The 26587-nt window shown below is 32.3% G+C and overlaps 1 protein-coding gene across 1 annotated transcript; it reads right to left on the reverse strand.

Moving 5' to 3' along the window:
* Window positions 1-1621: 1621 nt before the first annotated feature.
* LOC139978860 (homeobox protein orthopedia-like) lies at window positions 1622-26587 on the reverse strand. Its single transcript, XM_071989391.1, has 3 exons — window positions 25728-26587; window positions 12593-12858; window positions 1622-5861 (listed from the first exon to the last, which is right to left on the reverse strand). The coding sequence occupies exons 1-3, from the start codon at window positions 25831-25833 to the stop codon at window positions 5274-5276; spliced, it is 960 nt and encodes a 319-aa protein (XP_071845492.1). The 5' UTR covers window positions 25834-26587; the 3' UTR covers window positions 1622-5273.

Here is a 26587-nt window from a genome sequence, read left to right on the forward strand (position 1 = left end):
GTATAAAATGTACTAAATATATCTGAAAATGCTTCTGTTATGCTAAATTAAATGGTGAAGTCTGTTCCTCATTAAAAAAAAACCATACATATTAATGTTTACCCATTGTGTAAATAAGTTCTAATAACTCTATCAATACATGTCCCTTTAACTTTATATAGGCCTACATGTAAACAATAGAGGAATTTAATTGCATTATACTGCACGTGTCTGTTACGTAAACGGTTTACTATATACAGACTTTATTTTAAACAGAAAGGTGGGAACATGAAGGCAATGCTGCAAGGCGAAGTCGTTTAATCATGCATGTAAGTTTTAACTAGCTTACTTAGATTAGCCTCTCCGGGCTGTCCATCATTTAAATATTTTAACTGAATAAATTTTGTAAGGCCTTGTCTTTCCCCATTCAAGTGGTTTTATCTGTCAATGAGCCCAAAGAAAAAAAAAGGTGCATCGGGTTTAATTTTCTATAGTAAGTACGCAATACCTACGATTACAGCCATTTTCAAGTGGGTATTGTCACGGCACACGCCTTTGCCTGTCTAGTACAGCGTCCGCGAAGTTTGAGCTCTATTGTTCCGTGGAATATAGCACTCCTTGTATGCAACAGGCTGTATCGATCCCCAACAGGAAATTAACAAGCCCAACTAGTTTCAAAATCATGCGTCGTTTGTATAGTTAGAGGGAAATTGCGCGAACAACCCCGACCAAAAAATAAGAAGAAAGAAGGAAAGAGAGAAGGGAAAAAAGCATTGACAACAGCTCTATAGTCTCGACCTCCTAATTACATTTACATGTGATCCTTTTATTTTTTTTATTCTTGTAGTAACTAATTACGGTCAATTTTCTGTAGCCAGACACGACAATAACCAGAGTCTATTTGTTCACTGAAGGAATATCTTAAGTTAAAATGCTTGGGTTTTTGATACCCGTTTCAATACGCTATAGACTCACTCAACCCACGCAGGAAATGAGTTTCATGTATATATAGGGTAAAGTAAAAGGCAACAAAAGCACGTCCATATATCGTATATACAGAGCACATATTATTATATACACTAGCTTTGGGTGTCATTATGTGTCGATATTCACACACATATTATATAGGGAACAGTTTTCTTATTTCCTTTCACTTTGTAACTTGACTTTCCATACTTTTCTATCGCTTTTTTTCTCGTTTTTGCTTTTATTTGCAAAAACGTTCCGTTTTAGATATTAAAAAAGAATGGTATTTGTGGTTACACTTTATAAACATTCTCACGCGTTTATCAGTTTTTTAAATTGCAAATTGGGAGAGAAGGGGGGAGAGAGATGGGAGAACTTAGGGGTGCACGGGGAGAGAGAGAGGGTGAAGGTAGGTGGGTGGAGAGAGAGAGAGGTGGAGAGAGACAGAAAAATATAACCCTTTCCCTGAAATTAAGAAAATGTGTAATACATTTTTTTTGTTTCGTCGCATTGTCCTCCGACCCACTCAAGAGAAGATGAAAGTATAGGGATGGGGTTGAGTGATTTTTTTCTCTCTTTTTTAGGGAGGGGGGGATAGGGGCATTGGAGTCGAGAGAAATGTTTCTTGCTATTTTGTTTGAGTAATAAAAAACGATAAAAAGAAAGAAAAAGAAAGAAAAAGAAACAATACAAAATTACGTTCTTACAATATATTTCATACTTTGCACAGAAATAACAATAGACAATGTTTAAAAACAATACCTTTTAACACTAGTGAATACGCCTTTTAAAATTCGGAGACACAAGTGATTCTCCGTAAAGTTTCTTCATCCAAACCAACTTTCGTAAAATTGCAAATGAACATTACAAAAATTAAAATCACTTCCATAAGAAGAGGTATAAAAAAAGTTGTTAGTTTTAAAAAGTATTCGATTGGTTCCTGGTTTATAGTCGAATATTATCTCGTTACCGCCTATAAAACGTAAACAGAAATCCACATTCCTCAGTAAAAGTGAAATAAATGTTCTTAAATCTTGTAGTATTTCGCATAAAGAGTGACTTTAAGCAGAAAATGTTGCAGACTGTTAAACAACACTACTATCAGTCAAGGTTGTATTTCTAGAACACAATTTAATTATTTTTTATTTTATTTTTAGAAATGACACTTTAAACAACCGAGGTTTCATTAGCTAAAGTGACTGGACAGTATAGCCTAAGATGTACAAAGTCAATAGGACAGACAACATAGGCTTTTATGGCCTCAAATAAAGTGTTTATGATATAACACAAATAGTGTTGGATTTCATCAAAGGGTGCTCTGTTCTTAATACGAAGTTTAAAAAAAATAAATTGGTTTCGTTGAGCTAGTAGAATTTCTTAAAACTTAGATTAAGATAAACTTTTAGGCCTGCACCGAGGAGCCTAACGTCATTATCAATTAAGCTTTAAAGGAGCATTTCGAAGATTAAGCATAATTTAAAATGTGAATATCATAAAAACCAGAACAGCGGTAGCAACGACTCAAACAGAGCAGATTTTTTTTTCTTGGAGTATAGCATTTTGGTTTTCTTTGTATTTGTTCATATTTTCTTTGTACAGCGCTTAGGTATAGCCTACTTTCTATGTATTTTACGCCTTATAGATTATGTTATTATTATTATAAACTAAAATTCTTCCTAAAGTCATCATTTAATGCTACTATTTGGTGATGAAAACTTACGCCAATTTTGTTGAACCTGTTTCTGTTTAGGTTTTGTTTACGATTATCACGTGACCCTTGTTTATATCTGCTATCACAACTTTTTGGTGTGTGTTCGTTAATCATTAGTTTGAATATTGAATAAGTCTCTTGTAATATTTCCCTCTTTACAATTGTCATTATTTTTGCTGTTCACTTAATAAATAAGTTCCTTGTAATGTTTTTTTTTAAATTGTCAGTAAAGTTTGTTGTTAACTATTTGAATTCAATAACTGGGGCAAACATCACTGTAGGTTAGAATTAAGTGTTATGGCATGCAGTATTTTATATATAGATATATTACATTATTGACAAACAATTTTACTATTGTGTCGATAATTTCCAAAACACAAAGATCAAGTAACAAAACAACAGAAAATGCCTTCATTTTCAACCACCCTGCATGTCAACCGGTGCTAGGGCCGAGTGGATAAAGGCGGAAGCATTTCGAGAAATTATGTTTAGCATTCAGGAGGTTCGGGGTTCGATCCCGGCCGGGTCATAGTAAGGTGGGTTTTTCATCCAAGAACAATCTACGGTTTTCCCATCTGAAATGACTTTCTAAATTGAACAGATTCCAAACGTTAGTTAAAATGTTGAATTGGAAGCCAACTGACGTGAAAGTTGTAATCCATAAGTCCTTGCAAGTTTCTCCCACATTCGCGGTCGCTTAAAAATAACTGCCTGTTTATGTTTATCATTATGATTATTATTATTATTAAAATAACGGCCTGATTATTATTATTTTTATAATGGGAAGAATCAGAGAAATTTCGCCAATGCAATTAGGAAATTGTGTTTAGCAATAGCAGTGTATTCTAATAATAAAAAACAGAGTTGAAAATATAAAGGAAACACAAAAATAAAAATAAATTTAACTTTGTAGTTATATTGTCTATAAATTAACGCATTCATTGTTTGTTCTTTGAGAGAATTCAGTTTAACATTGTAGTTATTGTTTCATTAAGATAACCCATTGTTCTTTCTTTGACTTCTCTTTTTATTTGGTTCTGCTTGGTTAATCTCCTCTCGTATCATCTGTGAATCAAGTATGTTTATTTACAGGACACCAGCTTAACCTCCAACGTTAAGCAAGCTATTTGGCTACTGCTAACAGTTGACAATAGCCTGTACTGTCCTGAAGATTTCTTCATCTTCCAGATTACCTACGAGACGTTAACAGTGTTAAAGGGATAATCAATATAAAACATGTCAAAAATGGGTGAAAATCCATTTCAATACCTTTCCCCTTATATAACTCAAGATATGATTGATTGAATGTAACTTATTTTGACTAGCTAAACCGTCCCTTATCCAGGAAGTGAAACACATAAACTGCTCTGTGATACCATTATGGTACAAGTTCTACAAAACCTATAGCTTCCTATAATGTTCTTTTTACTGATTTAATTAACTTTATAGGTCTGCTGTGTAGACCCGAATTATAGCACGCTATCATGGAATCAAATAAACAGCAAATAATGTCCAACGGTTTTGTTCAACGAACAATTTCAGCCACATGAATAACAGTTTAGATTGGCTGCTTAGATGATTAGCGATCAGGATAATGTTCTTAAAAGGGTTATCTTAATGAATATAAAAATTGTAAACTCATATTTGGAGCGAATAGACCCAGTTGTTAATGTTGATAATGTTCATGTAGTCCTTCCTTTATCTATTTGGTACACTTTGTTTTAGTTTCATCAATAACAAAACAAAACTGCAATTGGGACTTATTTTTCTTTCTTAGCAAGGTAATAATAATGTTATTATTTTAAATTTTAAATTTCGCTTCTATAGTATATTTAAATCATACGGTATACTCCTCTAATTCCACAATTGAAATATCTAATTCTATAAATAAATAAAAAAAAAGTGAAAGAAAAAGAAGCCTTTCATGGATTACCATAATAATGTCAATATCAGTAAAAAAAAAACTTATGTTTCATCCGTATGGTTTGAACATATTCACTATATTTGTGATGCAATAATGACGTCACTATAATTGTTATAACTTTAAAACATCGAACATTCATGGTCTACTTTGTATGTGTATATGAAACTTTTTTTTTCTTTTTTTTTAAGAAAGTCCTCTGATTCTGTTTACGCGTGTCTGTGTGAACCCTGTACATCCATTGTGTTAGTTACGACATACGTTGCAGAATCAGTGCGTGCAGGTCAATCGTGGTGCTTCATCTATGAAAAAGGAGGGAAGAACCGAAATCATTCCGCAAAAAAAGAAAAGAAAACCACGATTGCATAATTTATTTACAACTCATTTAGATCCTCCGTTTGAAAAGATTTTTTTTTTTGATGAACTTTACTTCCTTTTTTTGCTCGGGGAGCTGGAACACAGCTAGCTACCTGCTTTGCCCAAAGTATAATAAAATAATGACTAAAATAGAAAAAGACAAAAAATGTGCAGGTGGTGTCTAGGTCGAAAAAATGACAATACTCATAAAATGGCTTTTGGTGAATTGTTAGCCAGTTTTTTTGTTTTCTAATTTTATAGACAGGGGTATCGGCACCGTTAGACTCTATTCAAGTCCCCTTTCCAAACAAAAAACAAGAAGAAAAAAAACCTTGTGATTCACCGAAAAATGCCGTTTAGAGTAGCCGCGTGCTCCAGAGCCTTTCTCCGTAAAGATGCTATACTGGTGCCTCTCCACATATCTTGACAATCTACAGAGGAACCGACACCCCCGGAAACACTGCACGGAATATCAACCCCATCCTGAGCTGAGAGTCCCGGCGAAGATGCCCCCGTCATACCCGCTGCTGAGACCCCACCAAACGTGGTTTGGTACATAGCCTGCATGGGCATATTTCCGGATAGCTGCCCACCGAGAGCCGAGCCTGAGGTAACCGAAGGCATCCCGCTATCCTGATGATAAGATTGCCCGAATCCCTGGCGGGGTAGCGTCGGGGGCAGAGTAAATGTAGGTGGTGCTGAGCCTGCGTTCATCGCAGGGGGCATATGCTGGGCCATTGGTGACGTCATCGATGCCATAGAGGGTGGCCAGCGGCCATCATTGGGGTGAAAATTACAGAGAGCATCGCTCATGGTTGATGGAAATTGTGGTATTCCGTGAGACGGAAGGAGTGCCCCAGGTGTTCGAAATACATTGGTAGCCTTCTTCCTCTTTTTCCATTTTGCACGACGGTTTTGAAACCAAACCTGGAAAATTTTAAAAAAGACATCATATTTAGGTTTTATGTTTCAAACGTATTATTTGAATCTGTATCATACAACATGAAATAATTGAAAATGTTTTTAATTTATATCATGTTTTGAGATTTTATGGTTGACATTTTCAAACTTTTCAGTAACATTATTGTTACGACTATGAATTCGTATTTACAGAGACGTAAATATTGCGATACCCCACTAAGGAAGTATATGTGTTATACAGGAGCAGGTGATCTTACAAGTACATATAACATCAAATGTTTCTAATAAATAACGCGATAAGTGCTAAGTATGCTTATACACATTATGTCTTCCTACAAAATTAAAAATTATTATTATAAACGATATTATTACATCAACACAAAACAAACTGAGTCGTGCTCTTTACTTGAAACAAAGCAAGAAGATAAGAATGATTTACCGCTGCAATTAACAAACGACAGTGTTCCAATATATGAATAAACATGTTCCTAATATAAATAATATGCTCTCCTATAAAAATTAACACCACACCTTAGCGATCACCTTGAATCAAGCAGTTGAAGAGGTCCTTTTAGGTTTAAAGTACATCTCTATCTAGCTTAAATCTTTTCTTTTCAATTTTTTTTTTTTTTTGGCGCAGTAGTGACGTCATTTTCATGATGGATTTATAACACATGGACGGCCATACGTGCACTAAGCCGCCCAGACGGCTCTAGATTGATACCAATATCTTGTCTCATTTTATTGTCAATGTGACACCTTTCCTGTTTTCTTTTTCTTCGGTGAAATTGAAATATCTTAGCTGAAAAAACTCGATCATAAATCGAGGATGATGACAGGTCTGGGGTCGTAGCGGCTGTTTATACCCGGCAGATAAACCCCCTTTTACCTATCAACACATGTTAATGTTCGCAAGAGATTAAAAACTTCAAAAGACAAAACAAAGATGAAGATGAAGAAGAAAGAAAAGAAAACGAGAAGGAAATGTTTAGCTTGGACGAGAAAGGAAAAAAGAGCTTCAGAAGATAACTTCGCTTATTTTTGGCTTTGCCGTATATAGGAACTGTGTATTATATGACAGAGACTATAGAAGAAAAACTATAACGTTAAAGAGGACGTTAGGGTACCAATTATTACAATATAACCGTGTCTTACTGTCTGTCTTGTTGACTGATCGTCCACGTGTCTATCATGTGACTTTATAGATTGACCCCTGATTGGTTGAATTAGTTAAAGTTCCTTTATGTTATTATCTAAATTACATAGATTGACATTTTTAATATAATCTTCAGTTAAAAAAATTTGATGTCGATTGTTTTATTGTAACAATTGATCATTGTGTGTAGGGCTATGAATATTCAAAGCAAACAACTGTCTGATGTCATTCTTACAGATTTATCATCAAGTAGTGGTAATTACCAAATAAAGTAATATGGTTAATCATATCAATTATCCCTCTTTTCTTGATTTTATCCTCAAAAACGTTGTGAATGGCTTATATTCTGTATATTTATAGATGAATGTGTAAATATGAGATAAAGAGTTATATATTCGATATATATTATTCTTGAAAGAGTAAATACATTGCATCATAGGACATAGTGTGTGTATACTTGTACATGAAAACATTATATAGAGTGGTGGAATATTGTTTATATATGTATTACGTAAATATATGCATAACACACATAAAAAACGTATTCTTATAAAGTAAATAGCAGTATAGTATTTGTTTAAATTTTATCTGCAAAGGTTATTAATTCTTTGAATTCTTTATTCTTGTATAGATGAAATGTGTAAAATATCAGATAATGAGTAATATTTTCTATATTTTCATATGTAAGAGTAAATATAAAAAGCATAAATAGAGGTCTTCTGTAGATGAAATAATAAAAAGTAGCTATTAATTATGTGCTTATTATTTCCTTTCTAGGGTTGTCTGGAAAGATATTTATGCAAAAAACTTTTTTATTACATTTTCATAAACATATACGTGAGTTACATATTTAGATATACCATATTTTCATCCAATTGAATGTATGTGTGTTCACAACAACTATTTATTTGGAGGTTTATATTAAGCATCAACACATAGAACTGTGATACTGTTATATATATATATATATATATATATATATATATATATATATATATATATATATCATATATAATGTTTATATATATATATATATATATATATCATATATAATGTTTATATATTGCTTAAAATTGACTGTATCTATATTTTGTAATAAAATCAATCAATCAATGAGTTATAAGAATTAAAATATACACGGGCCATTCTTTTTCATAATTAAGTTATTTTCATTTGTAAAACCAAATTTACTAGCTATCGATGTATTAATATGCTTGAATTTGACTGGTAAAAAATGTCTCATTTTGTTTCATATTTAATGGAGACAACTCCTACGTTATTTTCTGTTAACTAATCTATAATTGGTTAAAAGAACAGCAGGATATTATATACCCAGTTACAGACTACGCGAGCTTTCAACGTCAACGTCCTCTTTTAATTTATCGATCGACCTAAATGAACGAAATACAAACTTGTTTAAAATCGAGTCGATTTGGTTAAATTGTACAAGCAGAAGTACGTGGAATGACTTTTGTTCTGTCGGGGTAATACCAGGCCGCGGGCTTTCCACAACAATGCAGGTTTTGATCAAGCCCTCAATAACGCCATGTGCCTCACCTGCTATACAGAAACATTTAAACATAATTTCGATTTTTGATTTGTTTCTCTATACAGCGCTTAGCACTGCAGAAGTTCAAGATTCGTTCTAATTTTATAATTGCTGTATTCAGATATCTTTAGATAAGGTCACGTGTGCATGAATATTCAATAGTCTGGCGATCTCTCGTACCATGGCTATACTCTTTAAAGTTTGTTTTAAAAAGAGAGAGAACAAAAACACGCTTTTGATTGAGTGCATGCATGACAACTCTATAACACGTTTTCACTCATTTCTTTATTTTCATGTTTCCCTACTGTTTTATTATGACAATACTACAGGTGGTGTGGAGGCTTTTACGGTACGCGGCTAGCGATAAATAATGTCTCAACGACGTACGGTAATGTCATTAACTGATATAGTGTGTTTTATGACATGGAAGCTAAGGTTAAAGTTTTCTGTAAACAGTCTTTGAGATATACTTCTCCTTTAAGACCTAGTTGGTAAGATATCAACACGAGGTTATTCTTAACATTTCCTAAACGGTACCGGCGTATGATGACCGTTCGAATCCATTACGAGGTTTGAATTTCTCTCTTAATTGGCAAATCGGCTCCCTCCTAATGGAATCTGTACATCAAACCCGTAAACACTGTCACATTACAGGCTGGCGCAAAGAAAGAACAGGCAAGAAAAAGTCAGGCAAGAATATGACAAAAAACAAAGCAGATCGGTAGATGATTATATTACTAGGTCTTTGTTACAAGGTTTTAAGCTCATTTTATATGACTTTGAAACACGCGGGATTTGATCGTAAAAGGCGGAAAAACGCGCCGTGCCTCGCCACGTAAATCATTGCTCTCGTATTAAGTTACCGTGTCAAACCAATTCAGTACCTTTTCGTCAAAATTGGACAAATTAAGTGTTTGTTGAAGAAATTTTTGCAAATTTTCAATGTCTCTTTCATCCACTAGAAGTAAAGTAACATCGTTAAGGCTCACAGGGTAATCTGAATTATTAGAACGAATTGATGACTTATTGAGCGTTTTGTTAAGGATTTTATTTGGGACTGCAGTCTGTAGATATGTAGATATGCAGAAATGTATATATATATATATATATATATATATATATATATATATATATATATATATATATATATATATAAATGTGTGTATGTATTTATATATATATATATATATATATATGTGTGTGTGTGTGTGTATGTGTGACGTCACAGAAGTCTGTACTATAATAATTATATTAAAAATAAGATAATAAAAATAATCGACTATACTATATTGTAAATGTTTATTTATGGATAATTATAATATTTTATATGAAGCTAATACTGGAAGGGTTATGATGAGGATGGTGGGGGGGGGGGGGTTGGAAGGGGAAAAGAGGGTGGCACAAATTGTCTCATATGGCTATTAAGAAAATATCTCTCACAATTTGCTAGGAAATTTGAGTTGTGTTTGCAGATTTTATTAAGCTCTAATGTTAACTTGAGACCTTAGAAGTAGAGCAATTCGAATCTATGTTAATTCTAATGATATTTTTGTTGTATCAACAAAACCATCATAACCAAAGTAACAAGTGTAATGGCAGTTACCGCAGTCGGAACAGATGGAATAACGTATAGGAAAGTAACTGAATTCACACAAGATATGGATATATGTGCTTTTGTAACAGTAAACAATAACAGTAGCGACAGTAATATCAGTAACAACAGTAATGAGAATAAAAACATTGCCACCATTTCCTTCGGTAAGCGTATCAAAACGCACAACAATAACATTATATAACAACCGTATAACACCACAATCACCACAATCACCACAACCACCACAACTACCACTATCGTATAAGGTACAACAAGTATTACAGTAACAGTGGTTGGAACAGTTACAACATTGATTACAGTTACGGCTTAGCGTTCTCTTTAAAAAAAATTTAAAAAAAACAGTAACAAAAGTAGCAACAGTACTACTCACAGTAATAACTGTACAACAACAGCATAATGCCACAAAGGACAGTAACAACAGTATTCACAACATCAACTGATATGTTTGTATTAACAACAGTATAACAACAGTATAGACGAAAGAGCAATAATAACACTGGCATCGGTAACAATGTTAAGAACCGTCACTTACCACTATAACCATATAGTCACAGCAGTGAAAGGTGTGGACAGGTGTACAACATGGACAACAATGACAACAGGAATTTGTGTCGGAACAAGAGTAACCACAGTTCTCACAGTATATACACTCTAAAAAACGGGCAAATGTTTTACCCAATGCTTGATATACGTATGTAACCAACCAAGTTTGGGTACATTTTTGCCACAAACAAATGAAAGTACTCTTGAATTGCCAACAGTGATTGGCTTGTCAAAATTGTCTGAATTTTACTTGTGTTGGGGCAAAACATCACCCAAAGTTGTTCGGATATAGATACCTATAGCGTTGAGTAAAATATTTGCCAACAATAATGTCAGTAAACGGTGTTAAGGGCTGTAAACAATATTCACAACAGCATAACCAGAGCTGTATCAACGGTAAATGCAACTAAAACAAAATGAAATAATTGACGCGGTATCCTCTCATTAATTAATTACCCGTGTCAAACAAGTAGTAGCCATTTTGTATATTTTACTCAACGTTAACAGGCCTACGTCTTTTTTAAAAGGTGTTTGATGTTTCTATTATCCGTAAAAAAAAAATATGTAAAACGATAAATCCAAAAGAATTTTGTACTTGGTAGGTTTGTTTTATCAATTCCATTTTTAATCATCGCCAGAGTTCTTCTAAAGACTCTGGCATTCCTCCTAATTGTTTTAACTGAGAAGTTTAGTTGTATTGTTTTTGTTTTTTAATAGTTTTCAAGTTTTTTATTATACTTTTTTATTAGTTTTTTTTTATTAAAAGCGTATGTACACCAGTATTTCTAATGCATCGTCTATATCTTAATCGATCTTCTTTTGAAATGTTAAGACTTCGTTAAATAAGTACGTAGTGAGATATCTTCATGCTTAGATTTTGATCATCCAAATTAACGATATTTTTGAAGTTAACGTTTTTAAATTTTCATACACTAGCATCCTTAACCACCGCAAGTACTTTTACCTCCTAATATACTGTTAGAAGATTTTTTTAACACATTGTTAACAAATTCATCAATGTAGGCATAAATCTCGAAAGGACTATTAGTAGAGGTGAACTGAGAGACCCAGCGTTGTATTTCAAGAAGGGTAGAATAGTAAATATGTTTGTAAGGTTGGTAGAAGCTAATTGGTCACATATGACGTCATATCCGCAATATGACGTCATACTGTGCTGGTCATTTGACTTATACCGTACATGATGCCCATCACTATAACAGCAAATGATATTGTGTTGTAGCAAAGCAGTTTATGTATTATCTAGGTAGACACTACAACGATGAACTTTTCTATGATAATTAAGCAAAATCAGTTTTGCTCCTGATATCTATAATCCAACTGTATACAATAAATTTGTAAAGGATTATCACATTGAAAATATCAGTTTGTGTTTCAATTATTTTCTTTAAATTTTTTCATAATTTTCAATATATTAAATCAACCACATATATGCAGCTAAAAGTTGTGTTCATTCTTACTCACGATTAATGTAAATTGATACAAAACTGGAAATATGACTATTATAACTAAAACTATATCATATACGTTTGGAGTACATCTCACAACACATAATAGTGCCAAATGACTACTGATAATTCCAACTGTGGCGTTAAATGGATATTGGTTAAGATGATTTTCTAACCATACAGTCGTTAGAGAATAAAAAGTTCATGTGCTTTTAACAATATGGCATCCCTTTAAGTGTGGGCATGCTTATAGATATCCCATCTTTTATGGCGGTAAAAAGAAATGTTTTATGCGAAGTATTGTATCTATTTTTTTTGTCGATGATAATCTAGTTTTATATTTATTTGTTATTTCTTGCTCTGTTTGCTAATTGAGAATGTTTCCATAGAAACAAGAAAAAAAATTACCTGTACTCTAGATTCTGTCAAACCAACTCGCATTGCAATTTCCTCTCTCATAAATATATCTGGGTAATGTGTCTTGGCAAAGTTTCTCTCCAGTTCATTCAGTTGTGCTGGAGTAAATCTTGTTCTATGCCGCTTCTGTTTCACAGGTTTGTCCTGGTCTTCGACCTTAGAATCATGATCACTTCCGGTCCCTTTGACAGCATTGTTTTGGTCGGTGTGTTTGTCGTTGTTGTTTAGGTTATAAGGTTTTCCGACACAATTCACGTCTGTTGATAAAAATAGAAGGAATAAAGTAAATAAAATGGAAAATTAATGACTTGCTAATTTTGATCATATATTTATGTAGATGGATTTATTAATAAATATCGCCCACGACGGGATTTCAAAAATATGGATTTCTGGAATCGAGCACGTCCGTTTGCTCGATCCCAATAACCAACAATTGTTGTATAGTCATGGAAAAGGGTGTCGTACAATACACAGGTCCATATACTCAGTGCAGCTCTAACGGTAACAGTATCGATGAAATGGGTTCTTAATATGAGGCCCGAATTCAATCGGCACACAATATTGATTGATTAGGTATGTGGGCCCACAAATCCTGAGATTGAACACCATGAAGCCAGTAGACAAAATTCTTAGTGGAGGGCAACAGATAATGTGTCTCGGCCTGGCTATACGGGCCTGTTGAGCACCCTACCGGAATATAACCCGCAAATAGTTTATTTTAGATGTAATGAGAGTTTGGTTCTCTATGACACTTTTTCTCTAAGCAAAATCCCTCATTGGCCCTGGTAGAACCGCTGCCCTTTGATATCTAAATTGTGTTTGTAATTTCATTTGAAATAATATCTAAATGCGATAGCTGTGACGTCATAAGCAATGCATTGTAAATTATTATGTAAACATGCACTTACTATGGGTTCTTCTAACAACTCTATCAACACCCTGGTTTAACTAAGAATTACTACACCTCTATGCGATCTTTTATTATGATCGTGTGTGCAACAGGTTTTTTTTGTGTACATTCTTATTGTAAACATTAAATGGCCGACGTAAACACCAATTGACCTATAGGAAAGGGTTGCCAATATATTTTCTTTTAAAAATGTGAATTAGTTTTCAGACACATTCCATCAATTTCAGCACCACAAGTGATTCTGTAAAGAAAGAAGAAGAAGAAAAAAAGCTACACAAAATAATCAAAATCCCGTCGTCTGTTGCCTTTTCTTCTTCGTCTTCTTCATCTTTACGACCTAGAGAAGTTTTCAGTGTGCTCTAAAACTCTTTAAGCTGAGTTAGATGTATTTATATTCACCGAATTTGTTTGACCACTTTTGCTTACAAAGAATGTCCTTCCAATCGAATATATTTATGGTCACCTTTGCTAGTGAAGTGTTAAGTGCTTGAGCTATTTCCAATGCTTGTTTACAACATTTCCACCTATCGTGCAATGATTTTCTTTACAGCTTTTTCTCATCACGTTAGCTAGCTGTGTCGCATTCCCCCATTAGGGCAATAAATATGATGTTGCTACAACAGCGAGAAGATTCGGATACGTCTGCACAGAATCCCATGCAACTTCAATATGACTTTATAGCCCTGTGTGTATCTTCAGATATATAATGTTTAAATATATGAACATTTGTTTTCTTTTCTAATCGATGAACATTTCATTAGGGGATCTCATAATTGTGATGTATATATATATATATATATATATATATATATATATATATATATATATATATATATTTATATATATATATATATATATATATATATATATATATATATATATATATATATTTATATATATGTATTGGTGTTTATGATCTTGTACATTTCGTTCTATTATTCTGAATTACGACCTGTTTGTTTGTTTGTTTAATTAGTAAGTTGGAAATAATTAAGAAAATCAAACACCGGTAATGTTGATGAGTCATATTATTTCGAAGTAAGCAAAGGTGTTTTTTCTTGTATGAAACACAACTTACGTCATGAACATGTTTACCATGTATGCCCTGGAATGAAATTCGGACAACCCTTAACAAGACTTCCCGAAAATTGGAGGCCTTCATTAGTCTAAATGCTGGTCAGACAAGATCACACGGAACTATATCAAGTAAGGATAATTTTTCACGATTAATTGTTTTTCTTTTTAATACGTTTTCTTTATCAAGTTTATCCAGTTCCTTGTAAAATTCTTTTTAATATGTAAAGCTAAATAATCTGTTTAATTAATCGATGACATATAGTATGTATTACATCCACATTTATAAGAAGTCGTAAAATGTATATTAAACATTTATTTTCATGTTTTGGTTTATAATCTAGATGTGTTTTCTCTTCTAAAGACAGATTTTAAGATGCATGATTTTGGTCCAAAAGACCGAAAGGTGATCACGTTATTAACTTTGGCATGAAATTTCTAGCAATAATATATCCAGATAGTTTTAAATAACAACAGTTTTCAAGTAACACATATAGTTTCTAAAGAGTTGCTAGGGTAATGTGCTTCTAACTAATGAGTTATGAATTTTCTATTGCATTAGTTTTTAAGTATTCACTGAGTACATTTATTAAAATATCTCCTCACATAATGATGATAGATGAGAAGGAGAAGGAGGAAGAGAAGGAGAAGGGGAAGGAGAAGGGGAAGGAGAAGGAGAAGGAGAAGGAGAAGGAGAAACCACCAAGTGATCTGAAACTATTCCTGGAGAGAATTTTCAGCTGAATATGGCGTCTGCTTGAACTTTTTTCTTCTTTCTTTGGATTATCTATTCTGTCCTAAAATATGTACGTCACGTGTATTTTTCGACTATTTTTGTAGAGCGTCTTCTGTATCAAAAGTAAATCACAATAATTAATCATGGCATACTCCTAATGTAGCGAAAACGTCATGGTGTGGCAAAAACATCCCCCTCTATATTGTCAGGCTCCCAACGCCACAAAGGGAAACGATTTAGAGGATATCAAGAAAGCTTACATGGTACATTGGCAGCGGACTGAGCCGCGGAGGAGCGCGAGGGAAAGACGAAAGATGGAGAAAATTTAGATAGATTGTCATTTGAGAAGATGTTGGAGGTTCCCTTCGGAATAAGAACCTTTTTGTTCGAGAAATTGATCCGATCAAGCAATTTAGTTATCATGGATGGGAGCGGGTTTGATGACAAGTAAAGTGACAATAGAAACAAGAAGTAACACATCTTTGTAATGCCTTTTAGATGAGTCCCGTTCACTCATTACTGCATCGCATAAAAACTTCTCGTGCATGAAAGAAAAACTTTCTACTTCTCTCAATTCTTATTTTATAAGGTTTACTAAAAGAAAAGAAAAAAGTTTTCATTTACCAATTTTATGCAGTTCTTCTTCAATTATTGCAAATCACTCTCGTAATAAAGAAAATATATTCGAACGATTTATTGACTTTAAAAAAGAAAGAAAGAGAAGAAAACGGTTGACAAGTTCTCAAAAATACTGAACGAGTGCCACAAATTGACCGTTAAATTACATATTTTGTTGTTGTCTTTATTACGGTGTATTTGTAATCTCTTCGGAATATGAGGCTAGTTCCGTCGATTTCAAGCATGGAAGTTTCATGAAAATATTAATAAAAACAATAACACAAGAAGAAAATCACAAATTTTAGCATTTTTACACGAAGATAAATTTGTTTAATGAATTTGTTGTGACGATTTTACCGTGATGAGGCCATCAGTTTCAGAGATTCACTAAGTGGCTTTATATCTTTTTTTTTTCTTTTAACACTTCTTACTCTACCAGAGGCTGCGTTTCTATTAAATCGCTAAACTGATACATGTACAAACAGTATTGATGGGGTTAGGCCTAGATATGTTATAAACAATCATGGAATAGCGTCAAACGATATATATAACCGCTTTCTTCTATATTCACCAATCAGAGTACGAGAGGGAACAGAAAGTATACGCGTTTTTGAAGCTGCATTATGATATAATTTTGGAATCTGATAAGATCATCTGAAAAAAGGGCCCCAAACTATACTTTTGATAGTATTATTTTTTAAACTTCCTTTCAATAAGTGAAACTGTAACTTGTTGCTTGCTGAACGCTCCTCTAATTGGGCATTAACGATGATTGCGTTAATTGAAAATGTGACACAGTGTTTGCAATATTATAGTGCATTTCCACCAAAACCATTTACATCGATTTAACAATTAAACTTTGTCGATATGTCTCATGCTGGTTGCAGGGGTAAACTATTTTTTGAATAATATGCTGAATATAAAACGCTATGCATTTTGCATTTGAGACAGACTTACTAGGGCAAATTTGTAAGCAATTGTAAGTGACAATAAGATAATTAGTATATTTTATAAATCGTGATTTTCCAATTGTTTGCAGTACCTTGTTGATGATGTAATCAATCTCATTTGTAAGGATTATCTCTAAAAATTAGAAGATTGATAAACAGAAAGTTAATAATATTAATCTAAGCTTACTCAAGATTATCCATATTTGACTCATTTGTCATAAATGTTCCAAATTAAATAATCATTAATTTAGTTCATGTTTTCCCATAAAGTCACATCAAAACTTTATTCAATGAATACACTTACATATCGTTGGCTAACAGTAAACTTGTTGAATACTTAGCAACGATCAACCGGCTTCTGCAACTAGACAATCCAACGTCTATGTCAGAATTGTAATAATAATTCTAAATAATCATAATCTATAATCAATTCAATATAGTTTTCCCACGTGAGGAATAGTTTCGAAGGTATTAAGAGCAAGTTTTAACTTCAAATAATAGAGATAAAAAACTTCATTTTAAATCAAATACATAATGGAAGAACAAAATAAATAGAATTTTAATTAACAAAAGCAATTTTCATCCCAGGTTATTATGCAAATTGGATGAATTCTGTTGATGAGATGGGGAATATCTGTTACCTTCAAAATTCGGGAAATTCATCTCTTTTGCAAAAGAATTAAAAAAATATTCCCAAGAATTAAACCTGAATACAATTAATAAGCAATGAATATTAATGATGTATGCTCAACTCAGGAAATGAAAATAGGGAACCCTGTTAATTATAATGATTTTAAGATTCGTTAACAATCGATTTGAATAACAATAACCTTTCAAGTTTGATGAAGCCGTTAGGCGGCGGTGTACCATGCAGCAACTTGAGATCACGATCACGCTCTGAATTTCAAGAATATATATTAAGTCACCTATCGATCGATTAAATGAAACTTGCAACATTGCTTACAACTAGCAGATCTTAGAGTTGTACATGTATAGACAAAAGTGAACTATACTTGTTCGAAAACATATATATAGGTAGATATATTTTATATATATTTATAGATAGATAGATATATATATATATATATATATATATTGTGTACGTTGTTTTACGAACAAGTATATTTCACATGTGACTACATGTACAAGTCACTATTGTCTAAATGTAAATGTATACGAAATAAATATGTTCATATCTTCCTTGGATGATCCTGATGTTTCACGATACATTTCACATCAGTATTCAAATTACATTGTTATTTCTTTAAAAAGATAAATTTAATACCTTCCAGCATGAAACGCAGTATAAATGTGATGTTATATCAGTAATTAAATTTAATTGAAAACAAGGTATTCCGTGATATTGTTCCTGTTTGTTAATTTCTCCTTGAAAAAGATATATATAAATACCATATCTAATTCTAAAGAAAGTTCCTCAATACTAGAAACAAGACCAAGACTAATATTTGAAGATATATTTCGTTTTTTTTTAATTTCAAGAGTAGTAAGTAATTATTGAATTAATTTGAAATCAAGTATTGTGTCACGTTTTAATCATTTACGTAGTAGAAACGTCTTTTATTTTATGCGTTTTTTAACGTTTTTTATTTTTTTTATTTTAACGTATATTGATGTCGGATAACAATGTATTAATTAATTTCCGATTATTAATTATAATTACCGAAACATCTCCTTAACTTTGGTAGATAACTTAAGATGCCCAGCATCTTTATTTATTTATTGACGATGATGATGTAGAATGTATAATATCTTCTTTGACAATTATACAAATAAATAAATAATAAATAATTTTAAGAGTGTTATCCATTATCTGGTGCTACCAAACTCGACCGTTAAACTAAAAATGTGTCCATCAAACTTGCACCAGTAATGTATGTAAGTATGGACAGAATAGTTTGCAAGAGAAACAACAAAGCATTAGGTTGAAATTTCCAGACCACATCATGTTCTTTAGCTTAATTATAACGGTTGGCTAATTAGAAAGCAGCTAACTGGTTGCAACCTCATATAGATCAATCTCTAATAGTAAGAATGAGGAGTATTCAACTATGCATTTGTGAATATATATATAAATAGGTGTGTGTGTGTGTGTGCATATATATATATATATATATATATATATATATATATATATAGATTTAAATGTAGATATATTTGTATACTTGAATATGTATAAATATTACTGTATTAATGGTTCTATCAGAATGATGCAAGTACAGTACAAGGCAAAATATTGCAGTAATACTTTTGCAGATAAGATTAATGCACCTAGAATGCCGCTATATATCTATATAAGTAAATTCTATTTTATTTACCAAACAATATTGTAGAATATTCATTATCTTGAGAGAAATTTGTTGTACCTCTCCATACAAGAGTAGGTGAAAGTATATGTAACTGATGCGTTAATGTTTATATGACATCACTCAGTCTTAGCTTAATTAATGATCCTAACTTGCATACTAATTCAACGGTCCTTACTGGTTGATTTGTTGGTGCTTTAGAGATGTTGAAATAGTGTAATTCGATGAAATAGTATGACGAAGCCATTATGCAATTTCTTAATGCTTTTTTTACGAAGATACCATAATTTAATTAAGTTTGCACCAATATACCGGTTAGAAAAATTGAATAAAATTCCTTTGTAAAGAATTCTTTATTATTTCTTTTAAATAATATCAGAGTTAGGTTCAACATCTTTTTGTATTTTGCCAAAATAACCACCTCAAATAAGTAGTACGGATAATATACACAGTTTTAAGCCAATGGAAACATCAACGAATATTAATGAAATATAATAAATGTGATATTTGAGTGGTTTTGTAAGCATTTCTGTGGATTGCAGTAAGGTATTATGCAGGGGAAATGCATGATTGAAAGTAATACAACAGTAGTTGGAACATATTATTTCTCAAGAAAAAACTGCTATGGAACGAATATTAGTGTAAAGATGTGAAAGAAACGTGTGACATAACAATGATCTAACAATACATATTAATATCTTAATTAGAATAAATTAATTGCTAACTTGCACATTTGTAGCAATAAAAACCCCTCCGCCCAGAAAAGTCACTCTTAACAAGAAGTGACGAAATGCACATTTAGCTTCAGCAATCGCAAACTATTTCCACCATACATTGTTAAAGAAAGAGTGAGATATATCATCTTGGGCACACTGAAAGAGAGAATTCACACTTTCAATAGTTAAGACTGATCATCGAATCAACCTTCTGAATCACTACAGTTGATTCATGGTTTTTACTAATGAATGACAACAAGCTTTCTTCAAACTTGACAATGATTCCAAACCATACTAGATTTGAGGAAAATCCTATTCACAAAAAAAGAAATTCCAATAACCCTGAACCCATACCTCCTACAACATAACCATATAAACACTAGCCCTATAATCCCATACCACATAACTCCCTTTGATTCAGTCATAAGTATTATATTCTCCAGCCAAACAGTTTACACAATTCATATAAATATAAAACTAAGATTTGTTTCGTCATCGCTCTTTACTAAAGGTTTAAATATATCTAAATCACAGACGAACTAAATGGGATAATCGATAGAATTTGATTTATGCCATATAAGAAGCAAATTGTTCTAATTATCAATGTCAACAACTGCTGCGATAGTTATGCAATAACATTTCCGCAAAAGGACGCTGTGGGAAAGAACCACTTATTTATAATATTTTGCTTACAGTACAGGGATTGTTTTTTCTGTTTTTGCTGACTGGTTACGAGTTCCTAATATTAGGACTGTTATTGATTAAGTCATACCATAAATTTACGTTAAGATGGCAACATTTGAATGTAAAGACTTGCCTTTGGAATATCGATCCGCGGTATAATTTTAGTTACCCTTTCATAATTTTAGTTACCCTTTCTCATACCAACCTATGAAAACCCATCTTGGTACAAAAATAGCCATCAATAAGGGCTTATAGATACAGTTAGTAATTGCTCACATAAGGGAAAAGCGAAAATGTGAAAATTAAAAGGCAGGTTTCTCTGTAAAGGTGTGAGGTAACTAGATTAATCAAATGTACAAAATTGATCAAAGTGATTGAACTGCAAGAGATGAACGAAATAAATGAAATAATTCATAGTTTTCACTTTTGGAAGAAGCACTCAATTTTATAATGTGTCCCAAAATATCAGGTATGAAAACTTTTATTTGCTCTATTCCTGCAGTTCCCATATGAGTTGAATTCATATTTTACTTGATCATGATTTTGATTTGTTAATTGTAATATCAACTAAATACCAATGGTTGCTTTAAGTTTGGCTATATTATCGATCTTTGGTTACGTCTATTTCTTCAGGTTTAATGTATTTTTCGTTTTTCTTTATTTTGTTTTTGGCAAAGGAAGTATCCTAATAAGATATGTTACGTCACATTGATGCAACAACTTTCAAAAGGTGTTTTCCCGTTTTCTTCTTCTATACCAAACACACACTCTGTGTCTTTGTGTGTCGAGGATATGGTAATTCTTCGTGTGAATGTTCATTCTCATTCAAATTTTGAATCATTGCAATCAATCGATGAATCAATCAGTCAATTAATCAATGTTAGGAAACGATGTGGTAGGGTGTGAGGGAGATCGAAGGAAAGTTACTAAATAATATTAGTGATGAAGAAAAACGTTTGTACATTATTGGTAGAAAAGCTGTAAAGAACGCAATTGAAGTAAATTTTATACAAACCAATCGCCCAGTTACGGTATCGAATATGATCATTTCCCATAATAGATATATTTTTATTTTTTATCAAATTGTACTATCTGAAGACTTTTAAAACTTACTTTAACAACATTAATAGAATCATCTACTGAAGACGAACTAACTTGAATGACACGACTCCTAGAAAGAAACATTCCTCTTTACTTTATTTTCAAATTACTGTTTTTATATCATATAAGTGAAACAAACGTCTCCATGTTGGTAACAAGCTTAACCATTTCAGACCAGACTTGCCTAGATATACATTTGTTAAAGAAGATTAGAAGTATATAGTTTTAGTGTTGATATTCATTTCAAAACCCTGTCAGGTTTCTCTAGATATGAAAGAATTGTCGTGATCATTTATGTTTCTGCATTGTCACTGTGGCTGAAGATGAAATATGCCCTATTCCTTGAAGTATATCAAGCTTACTATTATGTATGTAATTTCCTGCCTTTGTCACTTCATTATTATGTCACAAATTACGTCACATCCTATTCTTCTTCGAATCATAAAAACCTATAACAACCCAGACGTATCAAATAATAATAGAAATTCTGTTCTTTTCATTTATTTTTTACATTTCAAGCGACGGAATCTTGGGATACAAAATCGATCACTGTAGCTGATCAGGGTGATTATGCTAAAGAAATAAAACATTTTTTAAAGAATCAGAACAAGAATTAAAAAAAAGGAAATGTAAAATACCCTCAGGCAGAAATGATATTTTAACACCCAAGGACCATAAACCACTATGTCGCCCAATTTAAGCGATTTTATTTTTTGGGTGTCAGGATTTTTATAATTATATTAACCATGCCACGCGACATCCCATTCGTAGAAGTTGGGAAGTCTCTTGCATTATCCAATAAATAAAGGCATAACTATCTTCTCAGCACGGTTAATTGCCGCTCAAATCTCGCGTAACCATTACCGTCTGCCAACAGAGACCCCACCAGCCAATGAATCAGGCTGCTTTACAAATTGGTAAGTGTAAACAAAAATTTGTCAGCGGCATAAAACGTTGGCAGCACTTTGGAGTTTATTAATCTCACCGTTTCTAAATCACGTTGTTGAACGCTATCTTTCTTTCTAAAGCGGGGTTTTCGAAAGTATCATGACCTAATTTATGGTCTTCAAGAACTGACTCAGCCGTCCTAACTTTTTTTTATGGAGTAGATTGTAACCAAATGCAGTACTTAAAAGAAAGGACAGAAACTAATGCGTTACACTGCAAAAAGAGTGAGACATTAAAACAAAACTTCCACTCGATAGAATGTGATCACATTCAGCAGGTCAGTTTCAATGATTAAAACAAAAAATGTAAACATAGACAAATTGAGAACTTATTTTTGCTTCAAAACATTTTCTTACTTACTTTACAAGTTATTTACAAAACTGATCTGGTTAGTAATTTATCGCATTTAGGAAAGGGAGACTCTTTGTGTGAAACAATACCTGACTAAATTTTTGGGATTACTATTTTGAAACCGGAATTATTAAACGATTTGATTTGAAATCTGATAAAAACTGATCAGAGTCGAACAGCTGAAATTTGACACGGTAACTCGCCAAGTCTTATATAAGCAATGTAAAAGACATCTCCGAGATTAATTGATAACCTAACATAATCAATAGTTTCGATAAATAATTATTTCACAGTGACAATAATATTAATAAAGAAAGGACGATTTATGTTGTCAGATTAATTTTTAAAGGATTTGACGAACGTAAACGGTTCTTGAGAGATAATAAAACCTAACATTATATCATTGAACTAAATTCAAATTAACGGAAATATTGTCTATGTTTATACTTTTTGTTTTGTAAATAACCTAACTAAAAATTGGCAATAATTTATAGAACTGTGGTTAAAAAGGTGACTTGGATATGGACAAATGTATATTTATACGTGAATTAGAGAAATAAATAAATTTTAATTTTTAATAAATTTAGCTTTTCCTGAAGGAAACAGATTATATGCAATGAATTATCAAACTGTTACTCGTAATTGTTTGTGTAACATGATCTTCTTTGGAAGCAAATCTTGGATTTAAAGTTTAATGCTGTTATTTTGTGAGGTAAAGTTATGATCAATGTTTCATTAGCTTGTGACAAGTATTCTCTAGATCTAAATATAAAGAAGAAGTATATTTCAACACAAAAAGTAGATGTATACCAAACTCTAAATATTAAGAACATATATCAATTGCACGACTAACGATTGTTACATAAGGTATAGTTATTGTCACGTTTTTCTTTACATTTCGTTTTAGCTGAGTTCTGAGTGTATCGAAAGCTTAGTTGACTTGTCTTAGTGTCCCATTAAGTAATTAATATAAACTGTAAGGTTTGGCAAGTAACCTCAAGACGTCAACAATCAGCCTGATGCGATTTAACTCTAATAGTTTGATATTTGATTTTCATATTGGTGTAAGAATTTTTTCTGCTCCGCTGTGTTCTCTTTTATAATTTATTTATTTTGGTGTTTGCATTCCTTTTGGGGTTGCTAAACAAAGTTGATTTTATATGTTTTGCATATCGTATATCAGTAGTCTACAATAAAAAAAAATCACATTATACAGTCTTCAATTCCAAGTAACGAAAATTCACTTTTTGAGAGTGTCCACAATGGTGACTCTTCGAAAAGAGGATTCAGCCTTCTGAAATTAAGGTCTGATAAAGTTAAAAAACAAATAAAAAGAAGTACTCGTTTTAGAGCTATAGTGAACTGATGTCACACTTTGATACGATTTTTTTTAATTCTCTACAAGTGTGAGCATCCTAGACATTCTCACGGAGTGGAATCAACAGCGTAAGATTTGGTGAAAAGAAGAAAAGAAATAGAAAACACTTTTTAAACCTGACTTCTCTCGTTTGATATCGATCTGCTCATATAAATGCATGCGTATACGGGAACAAACAACAGTATACACACCGCCGCATCGACATCCCTATATTTGTACGTTGCATGAAAAACATTTTTGACACAGATTTAATTTGACATACTTAATAAGACGAACGAAAGACAGCCCGGTATACACAGGTGAAATACACAGGTGATTCATTCGTTCAGCCACACCGTGTCAGTAGCAGAGCTTGTATAGGACACTCAACATACACACTTTAATATTGACAACAAAAGAAAGTAAACTACATTTTGAAGATACTGCGTGGAAATATTCCCCCAAATAATATATTCCCAGCAATTTGTCAAAAGCAAATTTATAACCAGCGTAGAGTTTGAACTGGATTAGGGAACGGACTACACAACAGGTAATCAATTTTCTAATTATAAAGAAAAGAAAATTATGTAATATCAATCTAAACTTTCCTTTACCTTACTCAATTAACGTGGTGATATATATCATGACCAATTCTGTTGGAATAATCAAGACATTCTACACTGTTAATGAGATTAACAATTACAAACCTACTTATTTTATAACCTCCCTTGACTATGTTACTCAATAATTGCTCTTCTAACTTTCGGATTGTGGAATTGTAATATTCCAGACAAAACTATTTAAAGAAAGCACAACCAGGCTTACTTGATTGTATAATTTACAATACTGAGCTGTATCAAAATTCATAAAATGAAAACAAACAACGGTACTTACTAAAGCGTTTTCTCTGTGTTGTTCTCATTTTAAAGTACAATATTACCTAAATACTGTCAATTTATATTATTTTCCTTTCTGCTAAACTCTATTAGATGTTACCTTGATATTGGTCATAGATCGAAAGGAAAAGAATAGCTAAATAAGTACGAAAACTTCAAATACATTCTGGAGTACGGTAAAAAAAAATTCGAAGAAAATTAATTTTATCGAAAATTACGAAAGTCCATGAATTAATAACTAAATAAACAGTATACATACATTCTGGACTACGATATATATTTATTCAGCAAAAATAATTGAATTGCTCATCACTAAAATCTATGAATTGAAAGATACATTTGTGTTATATGTTTGTATTTCAGTTTTGAAATAAACATTTAATAATTTGAATGAATTGTTGACGTTTGTTCAATGCGAGAATTCGTTGTACAGTTTTAATAGCAAAGGGAATCAAACTTACCAGCATTCACGGCGGTGACTCGTTCATCGCCGCGGGCGGCATCCCCTCGGAGGAAGCCTATGTTACCTCGTCCATCGATATTTAGCTGGTCACCGGGTAAATTCATTTCTTAATATTAGGATTAGTTCATTTGATTAGAAAAGTTCAACTAATACCCAAATGATTTATTATCTTTGTTTTCGTGTTTTGTTTTGTTCCACTCTTTGCGTTCACAAAATGTCATGTCACAAGAGAGCGTACTTGCGAACTTGCCATAGTTCTTCCAGAGAGATGGACAAACAAAAAACACGTTTTCGAAGATTTGCACTTTCCTCCTTTTTGTTAAAGTTGGACTAGACTCTTCTTTAATTTTCAGTATCAGACAAAATGGAGAAGATTACTACGATATCTCCTTTTCAAAACGTAAAAATAACGTTAAATGACAGCTAAAATGAACGTTATTGATTAACTGCTTTCCAAAAAGAATGAAACTATTTCATTATCAAATTAACAATGCAAAAATGGCAATTTGAAGATGACAAAGTTTGTTTACTAAAGCGAAATAAATGTGTAAATAGTTGGAAACGATGACTTAAGTATTGATTTAAGATAAATAGAAATTAACGAACGAACAATTTGCTACTTTTTACCACACAAAAAAAAAATTGTTACAACTTGTTGCTCCTAATTTCCGAAAGACCGTGAAAATTTCGTAAGATGATGATCCTAACGTATGCTGGTAAATTTTATCCAACCTTTCCCCAACACGGCGAAGATTGTCTAATTCTAACAAATTGTATCACTTTGTCTTTAAGTCTACATAATCATTAACACTGATTTAAAATCTCTTACCTAGGACCAAAATTAAATATACAATTGCA

Source organism: Apostichopus japonicus, chromosome 13 (genome assembly GCF_037975245.1).
Source record: "Apostichopus japonicus isolate 1M-3 chromosome 13, ASM3797524v1, whole genome shotgun sequence".
Lineage (NCBI taxonomy): Eukaryota > Metazoa > Echinodermata > Holothuroidea > Aspidochirotida > Stichopodidae > Apostichopus > Apostichopus japonicus.

Excerpts from the sequence above, each read along its gene's own strand:
- LOC139978860 (XM_071989391.1), bottom strand. The coding sequence starts at position 25,833 with ATGAATTTACCCGGTGACCAGCTAAATATCGATGGACGAGGTAACATA. Across the intron at positions 12,859-25,727 it reads AGTCACCGCCGTGAATGCTG|ACGTGAATTGTGTCGGAAAA; the intron begins GTAAGTTTGATT and ends TTTTATCAACAG. Across the intron at positions 5,862-12,592 it reads TGACAGAATCTAGAGTACAG|GTTTGGTTTCAAAACCGTCG; the intron begins GTAATTTTTTTT and ends AAAATTTTCCAG.